This window comes from Typopeltis vanoorti, chromosome 6, assembly GCF_054136105.1.
Source record: "Typopeltis vanoorti isolate ZY-2024b chromosome 6, IOZ_Tvanoo_1.0, whole genome shotgun sequence".
Taxonomy (NCBI): domain Eukaryota; kingdom Metazoa; phylum Arthropoda; class Arachnida; order Uropygi; family Thelyphonidae; genus Typopeltis; species Typopeltis vanoorti.
This window is the reverse complement of record NC_143554.1, coordinates 8,211,024-8,228,429: the sequence shown is the minus strand read 5'-3', so window position 1 is coordinate 8,228,429 and position 17,406 is coordinate 8,211,024. Positions and strand designations below refer to the sequence as shown.

Below are 17,406 nucleotides of genomic sequence, written 5' to 3'. Positions count from 1 at the left end.
TTATGATAAGTGACGACCTATGTCCTATAAGAGTGGAGGCTTTTGAAGGCAGTGAGAAAAATGATTTTGAGAGCATATGGTGTAAGGTAGAGGTGGGCAAGACTTAGTGGGGTGTTGCTACAAACCCAGGAGCACAGAGGATGGGGACCAGGAGATGTTTAGACAGTTAAGTTTGGCAAGTGCAAGAAGAATGATTGTTATGGGAGATTTTAACTATAGTAGTATAAATTGGAGAGAGGAAGATGCATGTAGCAATTGGTGGGAATGGAATTTCTAGAATTCTTGAGGGATAAATATCTTAGGCAACATGTAACAGAGGGAACAAGAGGTTCAAGAGTTTTGGATTTGGTTATAGCATCAGAAGAGTTGATAATAACTGAGATGACATCTCTCCCACCAGTTGGAGAGAGTGACCATATGGTTTTTACTTGGAAAATGAATAGACATGCAGGAGTATCAAAGAGATGGGAACTTATGTGGAATTATAAAGCAGGCGATTATAATAGTCTTAGACATAAACTTCGGAAAGTTTCATGGAGGGAGGAATTGGAAGTCCGGGATATCATTAGTGCATGGGAAATTGTGAAAGAATATTTGTTAGCAGCAATGGTAAGTTGTATCGAGTGAAGAAGAGGACACAATTTGGAGTAAAGTGGATGACAAACAATATTAAACAGGAATTGCATGCGAAAAAGTGGCTATGGAAGAGATATAAGGAGACAGGTGAAGAGAAGATGCATGAAGAATATAAGACACAGGCCAGAAATGGGACTAGTGTGGTAAGGAAAGCGAAACTGGAATATGAGAGGAGATTGGCCCTAAGATCCAAAGAAAATCCTAGGGAATTTTTTAGCTATGTGGCCAGTAAGAGGAGAAAGGACTGTGGAAGAATGATATTGTGTGATAAAAATGGGAATAGAGTGACTAATGCAGAGGATATAGTGAAATTGTTCAATGAACACTTTATTGGAGTATTTCATCCTAGAGGAGTCAGTTTTAATGTTTAGAGGGATTGGGCAGGTTCAAGGTTTAGAGGTACAGGAGGAGAGTGTGTTTCAGATACTGAGTACTCTGGATGTCAGCAAAGCTTTGGGACTGGATAATATTTCACCACGAGTTTTGAGAGAATGTGCTAGGGAACTGACAGTGCTTTTAACCTAACTTTTCAATGAAAGTCTGGCTGCGGGAAAGGTGCCCAAGGAATGGAAGGAATGTAAGATAGTGCCATTGCATAAGGGTGATAACAGACTGGAAGTGTCTAATTATAGGCCAGTTTGTGTGTCATCAGTAGTTAAGATCTTGGAGAAAGTAGTGAGGGACCGGTATACAGCATTGGGCAGATGAGGGTAATGTTATCTGTGAGAGTCAACATGGATTTGTGAAAGGGCGCTGTTGTTTTAGCAATATGCTAGCCTTTTATAATAAAGTTACAAGAACATTAGATGAGGGAAAAGCATATACTGCGATTTTCTGAGACTTAGCGAAGGCATTTGACAGGGTGCCACATGATAAGCTGATATTTAAGTTACAGCACATGGGTCTGGATGTCACATTGGTCAATTGGATTCAGGATTGGCTGTCTGATAGGTATCAGAGAGTTGTGTATGGTGGAGCAGTTTCGATGAGGCAGAGGGTTACAAGTGGGGTCCCACAGGGCTCAGTACTAGGAACTATATTATTTAACCTTTATATCAATGACATTTCCAGTGGATTGCAAGGGGATATACAGTTGTTTGCGGATGATGCAAAGCTGGGAAGGATTATTAATAACAGTGCAGATGTGGTAGCCCTGCAAGAGGATTTGAATAAGCTAGACAGATGGGCAAATGAATGTTGGTGTTGGTTTAATGCAGCAAAATGTAAGGTCCTGAGGTTTGGGAAACATTGATGGGATGCTACATACTCTATGGGAGGAGTTATACTGGAGGAAGTAGATGAGACAAGAGATCTAGATTTGATGATTGATAGAAACCTGAAATTTAGGGGACATATTGCAAAGGTGGTGAAGGTAACACAGAGGATTGCTGCAATTATGAGAAGGACACTGACTTGCAGAGATAAAAGGGTTATCATTCCTTTGTATAAGTCTCTGATCAGACCACACTTAGACTATTGTTCTCAGATTTGGTCCCCAGGATTTGAAGGGGATAAGTTAACTGTGGAAAGGGTACAAAGGTGGATAACAAAGATGGTTTCAGGACTGTACAATTTTGGTTAAGGGGGATTGGCTGAGGGAATGTGGACTGCAGAGTTTGGTGGATAGAAGGAGAGGTGATATGATTGAGACTTTAAACTGTTGAGAGGTGGTTACAGGGTTGACACTAGGGAGTTCTTTCACTTAGTTGAACAGCGGGAAGGAGTGATGACAAGAGGCCATCCCTGGAAGTTACGAAAGAAAACTGTGAGCAAGAGGGTGAGGAGTGGTTTCTTTGCATGGAGGGTGGTTGAACCGTGGAATGCATTGCCTGATGGAGTGGTGAGAGTGGTCAGTGAGTTTAAGGAGTGGTATGATAGACTTTGTGTTTCTTAGGTGGGGGGACCTCCCCTATATGAGTCTTGACAGACTTTATGTTCTTAGGAAGGTCCTCCCCCTATATGAATCTTGACAGACTTTATGTTCTTAGGAAGGACCTCCCACGATGAGTCTTTTGACTCCATGGAGGCCTGAATAATAATAATAATAAAACTTCCCAAAATATGGGAAACACCACTAATACTTCATGATCTTAGTTTACATACTAAGCCATCAAGACAGAGGTATCCAGAGATGACACCTATCTAGTTGAGACTAATTTTTCGCTCATGTGTTTCACTTAGTTTTTTGTTACATATGTGTCTGAATGTTGTGAAAACCTTTAAGAGAGAGTTCCACAATATGACAGATGGACATTGGAATTGAAGCAAATAGATTTCAATAAGAAATCAATTGTTTGATAGGCATCAGCATGTTGTGTCAGGGAAATCCGTCTCAGAAGGTAACAAGCAATGGCAACATAATTGTTTTAAGACTGTTACTGTTTGATGTCACATTAACAATTTTGTCTGTCAGATATGCATTCTTTTGGATGCAATATAAAAATTATAATGTGCATGCAAACAGCACAAAATGAAGCGGAAATGATGACTAAAAGCCTAAGTCTTAGGAAAAGCACTCCATGAATATTAGTAGATGGCATTAGTTGTTAAACAGAAAGGTCTAATAGTTATGGTTTCTCATATTTTAGATAGCTTTATGCAATCATATTTATATCTGCTTGCTTTTAAGAGCACTTGAGGATTTTAAAACTCATATAAATCAGCTTTTTTTTTTTTTCTTGCAGTTTGAAGCATAGCAGTTTTCTTTGTATTTGATAGAAATATATATAAAAAAAACCTCCATATTGAAAAGAAACTTCAACTGAAAATAACTTCAATCAGTTGAAGTTGCCACTCCCGATAAATGGAACCTAAAATTTTTTTCAGGACCAATTTATTATATGGACATATCCTTCGTGTCCAATCACCCAAACTAACTCATTCACACAATACATATCATATATCTCCTTAAGTAGACTGGTGGGGGGGGGAGTCTACAGGAAGATGTGGATGCTATGCATTGGCAGATTAGCACAATGAGTGCATGCCATGCAATTATTACAGTGGACTTCAACAATATACACATAGAGGGAAGAAAGAGCCATGGCAAGATGGAAGTGAATTTATATAGTTTCTAAGGGATAATTACCTGAAAAAGAATGTCATGGAAGGGGGATCACCAGTTCGAGAGTGCTGAGATAATGGTGTCAGAAGATGTATCCATAACCAAGGTAGACACTCACTCTCCAGTTGAGAGTAAAGTCCTGCTCAGACATCTGAGGTTGTTCGATAAGTCTGTGCAAAAATGAAGAAAACATAATTTTTTTGGGGGACAAACATTTTTTATTTTTCAACATAGTCTCCTTTGAGGTCTATAGACTTAGTCCAACAATGCTCAAGTTTTTTGATCCTGTCCATTATAGTATGATTTGCCCTACTCTTCAAAATAGGCAGTTGTTTTGGCAATCACCTCATCGTTTGAAAATCTCTTTCCTGCCAGCCATTTTTTTCATGTTTCAAAACAGAATCTTGAGAAACCAAATCTTGAGTGTGTGTGTGTGGGGGGGGGAAAGCGAAAGGACTTCGTATCATGAATCGAACAATTTTGTGGTCAAAATTGCTTAAGAGTGAGCAGGTGCATTGTCATGGTGAAAAGGAATCTTTTTTGCTAAGTGTGGTCATTTTTCCTTTATTTCGTTATTTAAATGATCCGGCAAAGGCACATATTACACTCCGGTAATTGTTTTGCCCTTTTCCAAGAAGTCTATGAAGATTATGCCAGAAGTGGCCATAACCTTTCCTGCTGAAGGAACGGTTTTCGCTTTCTTTGGAGCAGATTCCCCGCTTGCAACCCATTGTTTTGACTGTTCCTTGGTCTCAGGTTGGTAGTGACGAATCCATGTTTCGTCCACTGTTACAAAACGATGCAAAAATTCCTCTCTATTCTGTTGAAACAGCTTCAAGCTGTCCTTGCAGCAGTTCACATGTTGACCTTTTGATCCAGTGTGAGCAGACGCAGCACCCATCTTGCAGATAGTTTTCTCACATGTAAATGTTCATGTAAAATATTATTATGTATGCGGTCATTTAAAATGCCCACGGCCTTAGCAATTTCACACACCTTCTCTTCTATCATCCATCACCATATCATGGATTTTTTTCAATAATTTCTGGAGTAGTGATCTCAACAGGGCATCCAGAACATTCTGCATCACTTTTGCCCATATGGCCACTTTGAAAGTTACTAAACCACTTATAAACCATTCTAATCAAAGATGCGGACTCACCATAATGTTTATCAAGCTTAGCTTTGGTTTCCTGAGTCGTTTTGCCTTTCAAAAAGTAATGTTTAATCATTACATGAAATTCTTTCTTATCCATTTTTCACAAATCGCGGTACTTGATCGATTCAAATGAACGCCAAACATGGAGCAATAGATCTATCTGACTGAAACATGGTGTGTGATCCTCCAACTAAAAATAACCTATGTACTGGCAGCGCCATCTCTTAGACTTCGCATGGACTTATTGAACAGCCCTCATAGTTGGCTGCATAGATCCTGCCACCTAGCCATATTCCCAGCTCATCTTTTAAGTTCCTGTACAGGCCATGCATGAGCCCTTGTGAAAAATTCCTGACAAATTCCTGACAAAAAAAAAAATACCTCTTCAGCCCATACACATCATGATCATTTTTGACATCCAGTCCTCATTTATCAGTATATTCTGGTTGATACTCCAATTATTACAAGAGGAGTTTCCTCCAGACATAGTTCAACAATTAAACTTTGTCATGCACTCAGGCTACTTCAACTGTAGAAATCAATTCTACAGACAGATTGAAGGAACCCTGATAGGAAGCTCTTTGTTTATCTGCACTAGCTAATACATACTTTGAATGTCTTGAAGACATCTTATTCTTCTTAATATAGCCTCAAACTTTCTTCTGGGTATGCTACATGTATGATGTGTTCCAGTGGCACACTCAGGATTTAATCTTGGAGGGGGCCGAGCACTCAAGATTTAATCTTGTGGGAGGGGGGGGGGCAAGGTAAGTATACGATTTGAGAATACACACTACTCATTGCATACAAGCTATGACTGAGCATCTGCAGTGATCGCCAATACATGATACCCATGATCTCCTTTGGCCTGGCTCGGGCAAACGAAGTAGCGCTCGGTCCGATGGAGCATTACTTCGTTCGCCTCGCATTCAACAGTGGCCGTGATTCCCAACAGCTATAGGGTATTCCCACATTATGTGACAGCTAATTCATAAGTAGTATAGAAATAGAAGACACGACACAATATAAATTTTTAAAAAATCATTTTAATTAGGAAAAGATTTTTGGAAAATTTTTTAGTGTTTTTTCCTTTTTCTTTTGGGGGGGCCAGGGCCCCTTGGCTCCCTACCTGGGTGCACCACTGATGTGTTCATCATCTGGCCAGACTCCGAAGTGTCTCTACTGACATTTCTTAACAAATGTAATAACCTTTTCCTATACACTTGATCTTAACCTTTTCTCTATAGACTTGCTCATGCATCAACTTCACCATGAAGTTGATGTATGAGCAAGTGTATAGAGAAAATGATAGAAAATTAGTCTTCCTGGACATCCTCCTCTCATGTACTGCATTTGGAATACTTGCATCTGTTCATCATAAACCAATTCTTTACAGACTGCTACCTACAATAAGATTCAGGCTCATCATCTGTCTAAAAAAAAATAAGGATTGTCTATACAAAAATGCTAGGAGTATCAGAAACAAAGGGGTAGAGTTTGTTGCCTTGGTCAATATGTTGGGACCTCAGACTGTAGGCATTAGTAAGACCTGGCTGTCAAAATCAGAAATATGAACTGGTATTGAGTGTAAAGAGTACAGTATTTTTAGGAAGGATAGACAGGATAGGATAGGAGAGGGCATGCTGTTAATGATATCCGATGACTTGAATCCAGTTGGAGTTGAGACTTATGATTGTAATACTAATAACAGTATTTCATGTGGCAGTGTATTTGAAGCCATCTGGAGTGAGATGGAATCTAACAAGATCAATTACATAGTGGGATGCTGTTACAGACCTTGGTGGATTGGTTGCTAGTGATGAAGAAATGCATCACCGAATAGAGATGATGGGTACAAAAAGAGTAATCATAATGGGAGACTTTAATTATCCAAATATTGATTGGGGAGCAGTAAAATCTCATGAGAAGAATCAAAATGAATTTATTAAGCTGTTACAAGAAAACTTCCTCAAGCAGCATATGACAGAAGGAACTAGAGGTCAAAAAGTGTTAGATTTGATTATAATCTCAGAGATTGTTTCAGTTAAAGACGACTGACTATTCTGCCTCCTGGTCAGTGACAGTGATCATGCAGTACTCACTTGGGAAGTGACTACGTTTATGAATGTTCCATTCAGAAAAGGTTACATGCTGAACTACAAAAGCAGGAAATTATGACCAACTGAGGAGTATACTTTCAGTGGAATGGTATTGGTTGCTGGATGGGAAGAATATTGACAGTGCATGGGAAGCATTTAAAAAAATACTTAAATGATGCAATATCAGAATGTGTCCTGAGAGTTTGATGAATAAATAGGGTAGGAATCAAATGGATATGTAATCTTATTAAGTAAGAGATTCTTAAGAAACGGATGATGTGGAAGAAATTTCATACACATAAGGATGACATTCATTATGAAAATTATAAGCACCAGGCTGGAATAGTCACAACCTGTTGTAGGGAAAGCTAAGTTTGAGTATGAAAAGAAACTGGCTAGCAAGCCAAAGACAGCTCACAAGAATTCTATCTATATGTTGCAAGTAACAGAATAACTCTTCTGAATGCAAATGGTATGAGGGTGACTGATGCAAAAGTGTTTGTTCAGCTAATGAGTGCCCATTTGCTAAATGCAATCAACCTGATGTAACATTGAGTTTACTGCTATCTCTTCACTGAATGAAGAAACTCAGGTGTATGAAAAGGAGATAATAGAGCTGTTGCACAAACTGAATAACTGTTCAGTTCTAGTGATTGAAGGGATATCAACACAGGTGCTAAAAGTGTGTTCAGCTGAACTGCCATTCCTTTGCCCAGGCTATATAATTTGAGTCTCAGAACAGGGAAGATTCTGCAGGAATGGAAAGAACATATGGTAATCCCATTGCACAAGGGTGGTGCAAAGACTTATGTATCCAATTATCAACCAATCTTCATCTCGGGAGTGGTGGTGGTGGTGGTGGTGGTGAAGAGTTCAGAAAAATTAATTAGGCTTGCATTCAGAAATGGGTTGACAGTGGATCTCTACTTTGCAATGAACAGCATGGGTTTACTAAGAGGAGGTCATGTTTTAGCAACTTGCTAACATTCTGTGATAATGTTCCCATTGAACTAGACAAGGGAAATGGATACACCATTATACTTTTGGATTTTGCAACATGGAAGACTAATGCATAAATTGGAGAACATGGATTTGGATTACAAAATATTAGCATGAATAAGAGGATGGCTGAATGACAGTTATCAAAAAGTAATAGATGGGGATTGAGTCTGCAAGATTTAAGGTAACCAGTGGTGTACCACAAAGATCAGTGCTTGGCTCACTGTAATTCAATCTGTACATTAATGATATTTGGAAGGATTCGACAGGCAACATACAGCTATTTGCTGATGATGCAAAGATAGGTAGGGCAATCAGGAATATGACTGGTATGCAGTACCTGCAGAATGATTTGATCAAGCTGGAATTGTGGGCATGTGAAACTGGATGTCATTTCAACCTTAATAAATTTAAAGTCATGCACTTTGGTGTGATTAGATATCTAATGTTATATTATATTGGTGGGATTATTATTAAACAAGACCTCATGGAGTCAAAGACTCATCTGGGAGGTCCTTTTGTCACACACACATCTCATCATACCGTGTCTTAAACACACTCAAACACCTTGCAGACACCACACTCTTGGGTAAGGCATTCCAATCATTCACAACTCTGCACGAAAAAAACCTGCCTCTCACTCCCCTACTCACACCCTCTTTATACAGTTTCCAAGGATGACCTCTGGTTCTCCCTTGATCTCCCACTATTCTCTGTAGAACTTCTCCACCATTGATCTTATAACAACCCCTTACCAACTTGTAGGTCTCTATCATATCTCCCCTCTTCCTTCTCTTCACCAGACTCTGCAAATTACATCTTCTCAATCTTTCCTCATACTTGACATTCCAGAGGTCAGAAACTACCTTAGTCAGTCGCCTTTGGACCCTTTCCAACATCTCTTCATCCTTCTGAAAACCCTGTGACCAAATCTGGGCACAATAGTCCATGTGTGGCCTAATCAAACCCTTATACAACGGAACAAGAATCTCCCTACTTCTACATGTCAGTGTCCTCCGCATCATTCCCAGAAGTCTTTGTGTTGTCTTCACAATTTTGGCGATGTGTCCCCTAAATTTTAGATACTTATCCACTATCACCCCCAGATCTCTTATTTCCTCTATCTCCAACAATATATTCTCACCAAGCATAAATTCTGCATCCCATCTTTGTTTTCCAAATTTTAAAACCTTACATTTTGCAACATTGAACTCACATCCCCATTTGCTTGCCCAATCACTCAATTTATTCAAGTCTTCTTGCAAGGCCACAACATCTTCACTACTCTTTATGGTTCGTCTCAACTTTGCATCATCTGCAAACAACTGAATATCTCCAACCAAATCTTCACCAATATCATTAATATACAAGTTAAATAGTAATGGCCCTAAAACAGACCCCTGAGGCACTCCACTAGTGACTTTCCTTTTCCTGGATATTGCACCCCCATACACAACTTGTTGATACCTATCAGATAGCCAGTCTCCAATCCAATACACTAATCTAATATCCAACCCTATCTGCTCTAGTTTGACTGTCAACTCATCATGAGGTACTCTATCAAAAGCTTTTGCAAAATCCAAGTATATTACTGTGTATCCTTCTCCTCTGTCCATGGAAGCAGTCACTTTATTGTAATAAGTAAGTAGATTACTAAAACATGACCTCCCTTTAGCAAATCCATGCTGTCCATCAAAGATTATACCATTGTTGTCAACCCAACTCTGGATCCTAGTTCTCACAAGCTTCTCCAACCACTTAACCACAACACCTGATTATGCTAGAAGAAACTGATCATGTTGTGGATCCTGGAGTGTTAGTAGATAGCAAGTTGAAGTTCAGGAACCATCTAGCAAATATTGCAAATAAACTCAAAAGATAATCTCAATGCTGAAATGAACTTTCACATGTAAAGGATTTGATTTTGCCTATTTACAAGGCCTTGATATGATCTCACGTGGACTATTGTGCACAGGTCTCCTGAATTCTGTTGTAATTTTGATACAGTGGAGAGAGAGAGAGTGAATGAGTGAGTGCAAAGGAGAGTGTTAAAAATGATATCAGGATTGTGGAATACTGATTATGAAGACAGATTGAGAATTTTTAAACTGCAGACACTAGCAAACAGGAGAAAGAGTGGTGCTTTGATTGAGACTTACAAACTTCTGAAAGGGTTATACAGGATTTCAGTTGGTGGAATTTTTTATTTTATAGAGGGTGGGAAAAGGATGAGAGGGCATCCTTGGAAGCTGAGAATGAATGCTGCTAAGAAAGGGGATGAGGGCTAGATTTTTCGCTCATAGTGTGATGCACGATTGTAATTGCCTTACAGGAGGACTTGAATAGATACCATGAATGGGCAGGTAAGTCGTTCCACTTACCTGCCCATTCATTCAATCTATTGAACTGTCAGTTCAATGTTGTAAAGTACAAGGTTTTGAGATTTGGTAAACAATGATGGGATGCAAAGCATACACTTGGTGAGGAAACGTTAATGGAAGTAGAGGAGATGAGAGATGTAGGCATGATGGTGGACAAGGAGCTGAAATTCAGGGGCCACATTTCACAAGTTGTGAAGATTACATTGAATAATGGCAATGATGGGAAAGACCCTGACATGCAGAAATAATAAGATTATGATGCCATTGTATAAGACTTTGATCAGACCTCGTATGGATTATTGTGCACAGATTTGGTTATGTGGTTTTATATTGATGAGGATGTGTTTGAAAGAGTCCAAAGAAGATTCACAAAGGTGGTCAGTGGTCTTTGGAATGTGGAGCACAAGGACAGATTGAGAGTGTAAATTGCAAAGCCTCCTGAATTAGAGGGAGGAGATATGATTGAGACATAAGTTAGTCAGGGGTTGTTATCAGGTTGAAATGGAAGTTCTATCCTCTTTTCTCATTTTGTGGGAAAGAGGATAGAACAAGAGGCCATTGCTGGAAACTGTATAAGGAAGGTGTGAGCAGAGGAGTGAGAGAGTTCTATGCATGGAGAGTTGTTGGTGATTGGAATGCATTGCCTGAATCAGTTTAAAGCATGGTTGGATGAGCATTGTGTGCGATAGTGTGTACTTCCCACGATGAGTCTGACTCCATGGAGGTCAGATGTTAATAATAATAATTTAAAGACATTTTTTCTTCCTGTGTAACTTCTGAAGTTACACAGGAAGAAAAACGGAGCTAGTTTATTTGTGTCAGTGATTGCTGCTATGTAATCCAGGTGTTTTGAAAATTTTTGCAAGGTTTTCATTAACATATCTGATAAGTTTCATCTTATCAACACTGACTGAAATGCTTCCTTTTGTTATTACTCTGGTGCCAGAAGAGCTTTTTTCTGCTCTTCATGATTTAACAAAAAAAAAACCTTATGCAACCATAGTAGATGGGAATCATTTGAAAGGTAAGGGAAAAAACATGCATAATATAATAAAAGGATCTCTCTGATATGCCTTCTTATCATATTATGTTTGTTTGTTGTTTTCCCTTATCCATTAAACTCTAGCAATTTACATTTCCTCAACCTCTTCCTATAACCAACATGCCCTGATATTTGCATAGGCTTTTGCCTCTGAATCCTCAGCTTAGATTTCATCATAACGCAGACCAGATAATAACCAAATTTGCACAAATAGGCCAGTGTTCTGATCAAGATTTGTATGATTCACACTGATCAGTGATATATAGCTACCTACTTATATCTGACAACTTTTGGTGACACTGAAAATGTCCTTCTTATCATAATGATGTCAGTGGATTGCAGGGGGATGTTCAGTTGTTTGCAGAAGATGCAAATCTGGGAAGGATTATTAGTAATAGTGCAGATGCAGAAGCCTTGCAAGAGGATTTCAATAAGCTAGATAGATGGGCAAATGAATGGGGGTCAGTTTAATACAGCAAAATGTAAGGTCTTGAGGTTTGGGAAACATCGATGGGACACTGCATACTCTATGGGAGGAGTTATACTGGAGGAAGTAGGGGAAACAAGAGATCTGGGATTGATGATTGATAGAAACCTGAAATTTAGGGGACATATTACAAAGGTGGTGAAGGTAACACAGAAGATTGCTGCAATAATGAGAAGGACACTGACCTGCAGAGATAAAACAGTTATCATTCTGTTGTATAAGCTCTGATCAGACCACACTTGGACTATTGTTCTCAGATTTGGTCCCGAGGATTTGAAGGGGATAAATTAACTGTGGAAAGGGTACAAAGGCGGATAACAAGGATGGTTTCAGGACTGTACAACGATAGTTATGAGGATTGGCTGAGAGAATGTGGACTGCAGAGTTTGGTGGATAGAAGGAGAGGTGATATGATTGAAACTTTAAACTGTTGAGAGGTAGTTACAGGGTTGACACTGGGGAGTTCTTTCACTTGGTCGAACAGCAGGAAGGAGTGATGACAAGAGGCCATCCCTGGAAGTTACGAAAGGAAACTGTGAGCAAGAGGGTGAGGAGTGGTTTCTTTGCGTGGAGGGTGGTTGAACCATGGAATGTATTGCCTGATGGAGTGGTGAGAGCGAGAACGGTCAATGAGTTTAAGGAGTGGTATGATAGAATTTGTGTTTCTTAGGGGGGGACCTCCCCTTGATGAGTCTTGACTTTGCGTTTCTTAGGAAGGACCTCTCACAATGAGTCTTTTGACTCCATGGAGGTCTGAATAATAATAATATAGTCTTCACAACATTTGAGAATGTCCAACTTTGGTTGACTCTTCTTTGAACTTCTTTAACTATCATCATCCCATGATCTGAAATCTGCTCAACCTGGAGTAGTTTCACAAATGTAGTCTGCTGCATTATACTGAAAAGAGAGTGTACAAGCTGTTTCAGATTTTCCTTTTAAAATACAAAAATGGACAGGTTGTAAAAAGACTATTTTAAAAATCCCTATCTGTGCCTGCTTTTTTTTTCCCTGTTAGCTTCAGAATACAGAAGCAATAAAAAAAAAAAATAAGCATATGTAATAACAGTGTTGTACTGTACTAATATATTTATATCACATATATGCTGAAGAAATACTTCCATAATTTCTCTTTTGCAGGTTGTCTGGAGACATGTTTGGTGGGGTGTTATGTTACAATTCTTTTTTGGAATTATAATTCTTCGCTGGGAAACTGGCAAAATTGTTTTTTCCTGTATTGCCAAGAAAATAGAAACATTTCTGAGTTTTTCTGATGATGGAACACAATTTGTATTTGGATATCTACCCAAAAGTATATCAGCAGAACAACCTGCAGTATTTGCATTCAAAGTAAGTGGTTTGCAAATTGCATTCTGCATTTTTTATTTTTATTTTTTTTTTTATTTACAAATTTCATTAAGAAAAATATTCAGGTCCTTCATAATTTAAAATTTCTACTTTGCTCTATGTATGTATGTGGTGGTATAGTATGCCCACCGTTTGTAGGTCTCTCCTTGGCATTTTGCCAAGAATAGTCGATTATGCCGAAGGGGAGAAAGAAATGAAAGATGTAAGGATTGGTCGCCAACATGCGAAATCACGTGTTTTCTTGTCTGTCGCTGTACTAGTAGTAGCTTTATTTTTGTTGTCGCTTTTTTGCATTATTTTTTTATTATTAATTTGTATGATGGATCTAGTACAGTCAACAAGTTCTGTTGTTAAATGTTTCAGTAGCTCTTGCAAAAGAATATTGAATATTGTGCTGACATTCTGCGAAAAAGAATAGTCTCCTTGTTCCCCTTTCTCAAGTTATAAAACGTGCAAGTACAATTGCCGGCATATTGGGGTCGACTGTTAAAAGAATTCATAGGGAATCAAAAGGTGAAGGTAAGCCAAAATTTAGATCTCCTAAAAAAAAGCGCCAGAGAAAGAAACCATCGAAACCGTAGCTTTGAATGATTTTGATGTAGACATTATAAGAAGAACTATTCGTGAATTTTATGTGGTCGAGAAAAGAGTGCCAACTGTTCTGAAATTGATTACTGTGGTTAAGGGAAAAAATTAATTTTCCTTGGAAAAGGGAAACTTTAAGGAAATACTTAATGAAATCAGATTTTGTTTTAAAAAAGTCCCAGAATAAAAGGAAACTTATCATGGAGCGAAGTGACATTGTTTTATCTAGAATGCAGTATTTGAGAGCAGTAAGACATTTCAAGGAGGAGAAAAGACCAATTGTGTATCTAGATGAAACTTGGATTGATAGTAATTTAACTTATGGAAAATGTTGGCAGTCTAAAGAAGAATGTGAAGTGCTACAAACCGGAAAAATGCCTCGCGGCGCATAATAATTTTGTGTGCGGGTGGAGAAATGGGTTTTTTACTGAATTCAAACTTACTATACAAAGTCAATTCAGCTACTGGAGATTACCATGGGCAAATGAATTCTACGATCTTCGAATAGTGGGCAGAAGAAAAACTGATTCCGAACCTTCCTGAAAATGCTGTTGTTATAATTGATAACGCTTCATATCACTCTATTCGATTAAACAAAGTTCCAAATTGGTCTTTGAATAAGAAGCAAGTTTCTATGGCTCTCTGCAAATAACATTTCTCATTCCCCAGATTTGCGAAAAATTGAATTGCTTAATTTGGTCAAAAGAAACTCTCCCACAACTAAACTATTTAAATTTGACACGATGCTCAAAGAGCATGGATTTCTAGCTTTGAGGCTACCACCATATCATTGCGATATTAATGTTATTGAGTATGTTTGGGCAGAAGTGAAACGTTTCATTCGCCATTTCATTCGCTAAACTTATTCTAAGTTCATTTGAAAACATTTCTGTTTTTCTGTATAATTATTATTTTATAGAAAACTTTCTTAAAAATAAATTTAGTTAAATTTTTGTTTTATGCTATACCTTTTGTAATTTTGTTAATACTCTACATACATTTTTCCAACTGTTATACAAACAAAATAGTTACACTTTAAAAACTAGAAATGTTCGTAAAAGAAAAGCTAAATTTTCCGACCTGTGATAATAAACAAACTCATCGAAAACAGATTGATTACCCTATTATCGGAATGGATTCTCCTTTTTCTGACATGCGCATAAGTGTCGAAGGATCTCTAATCGGTGGGCGAACTATAATAATCATTTATAACACTGAACATTCTTTTCAGTCGCATTCATACTTCTTCCCAATAATGTAATCTAAGAAGAATGCTTATTTTGTGAAACTAACATAAATTGTAATTTACATAATTATTCAATCTGTACATTAACATCAGATGTGCAATTGTATGGCGATGATGCAAAGATAGAGAGTACAATCAGGGATGCTACTGATATTCAGCACTGACAAAATGATTTGAATAGGCTGGAAATTTGGGCAAACAAAAATGGCTGTTAGTAAGTATAAAGTTGTGCACTTTGGCGCGATGATTTCCAGCCGCAAATTATATTAGCAGGGTTATGTTACAAGAAACTGAGGAGGCAAGGGATCGTGGTGTTATTGGTAAATAGGAATTTGAAGTTCAAAGATCACATGCAAAAGTTGCAAATACAACTCAGAGGATAATTGCGATGCTTAAGCAAACCTTGACATCTAAGGATAAAGAAGTAATTTTGTCTCTTTATAATCCTTTGATAAGACCACACCTTGATTATTGTGTGCCGATTTGGTCTCCTGGATTCCAAGGGGATAAAGAAGCTGTGTGGGTGCAAAGAAGAGTTATCCAGATTATATCTGGATTATGGGATTTAGATTATGAGGACAGACTAAGAGTATACGTATTACAGACTCTGGTTAACAAGAAAGAGGGGTGATGTGATAGAGGTCTATAAACTTTTTGAATGGGTATTATAGGATATTTGCTGAAATTTTTCGTTATATGGAAGGTGGGGAAAGAACACAGGGGCATCCATGGAAGTTAAGTTTGTTCAGGCAAGAAAAAGGGTAAGCACTAGGTTTTTTCTCATAAAGCACTGAGTGAGTGGATAGTTTGCCTTCATGGGGTAGTGAGTGCATCTAGTGTGAATGAATTTAAGGGAGAAGTATGACAGTTAACCTCAATTGAGTTTAACTCAGTTGAGGTTAATTATCTCATTGAGGTTAAACTCAATGAGATAATTATTACATTATTATCTCAGATAATAATGATAATAATAATAAAGTAATGCCAGAGCTTCAAGCAGTTTCAAAAAGCTTGTGTTTAGAGGGTAATAAATGGTCTTGGGAGTTAAGGCATTCTTGGATACAAAGTGCTTATATCTGTTTGTGTGTGTGTGTCTCTCTCTCTCTCTTCAGATATGTAGCCAAGTATTTATGCAGAAAACGAAGGGACTTCATTGTTATTTAGGAAATCATTTTGAGGAATATGGCATTCAGTAAGTAAGTTTAAAATGATACTCAAAAAAGCTAGACATGTTACTTATTACTGAGGCACTTATTTATGAATGTGTTTACCAGATCCCTTGCAGCTGTAAACTGTCTTATTTTGGCCAAACAGGCAGGACAGTGAATATCAGAATTTCAGAACACAAGGACTACATCCGGTTTCACCAGTACAGCCACTCTGGGCTTGCAGACCATGCTCTGGATACTCTCCACAGAATACATTGGAAGAAAGCCACAATAATACACCGCAGCAAGTATAAATTTGAAAGACTATTACTGAGGCTGTAAACTGTCCTACTTTGGCCAAACAGGCAGGACAGCAAATATCAGAATCTCAGAACACAAGGATTACATCAGATTCCACCAGTACAGCCACTCTGGGCTTGCAGACCACGCTCTGGATACTCGCCACAGAATAAGATGGAAGAAAGCCACAGTAATACACCGCAGCAAGTTCAAGTATGAAAGACTATTCATGGAATCAGCCTCGGCCCTTAGGAACATGCCAAACCTCAACAAATTTGGATGCATGAAACTGCCCCAAATTTGGGAAACTTTTATCAAAAGAACTTCAGCCCAAAGGCCAAGAACTACCAATATAGCCCACCAGGGGGCACCATCAGGACTTTAGGAAAACGCTAGCGTCCTAGCCTCGGTCTCATTTGTTGTATTAGTACTTGTGTGCACGTGTCCTTTTAGTAAGTTCCCAAGAAGATGGCAACGTAACGTTCGCCGAAATATCGGAAAGTGTATATTAAAGTTTATTTAATCTATATTTCCAGTATACGCTGTCAATTCCTTAAATATTAGTTATTATACATCATAAGAACTTCAGCCCAATGATCGAGAATACCTAATATAGCCCACTAGGGGGCACCATCAGGACTTTAGGAATAACAGTAGTCTTCTCTCTTCGATCTCATTTGCTGTTCTAGTGCCTGCATGCACGTGTCTTAGTCTTAAGTTCCCATGAAGATGGCAACGTGACGTTGCCGAAATATAGGAAGTATATATTAAAGTTTATTTTAATTTATATTCCGGTTTATGTTGTGAATTCCTTAAGTAATTCAATAATCATTTATGAATGCTAGAAGTAGCAGAAATAAGGGAGATTAAATTGTTGTGTTAATTGAGTTTA

At 38.2% G+C, this 17,406-nt stretch overlaps 1 protein-coding gene across 1 annotated transcript in view; it reads left to right on the top strand.

The window, feature by feature from the left end:
• LOC150105267 (uncharacterized) overlaps positions 1–17,406 on the top strand; it is a 163,201-nt gene that overhangs the window by 70,922 nt on the left and 74,873 nt on the right. The window contains exon 6 of the mRNA XM_090394035.1: positions 13,008–13,217. Coding sequence (XP_090250161.1) covers positions 13,008–13,217 — 210 coding nt within the window. The remainder of the gene's footprint in view (positions 1–13,007; positions 13,218–17,406) is intronic.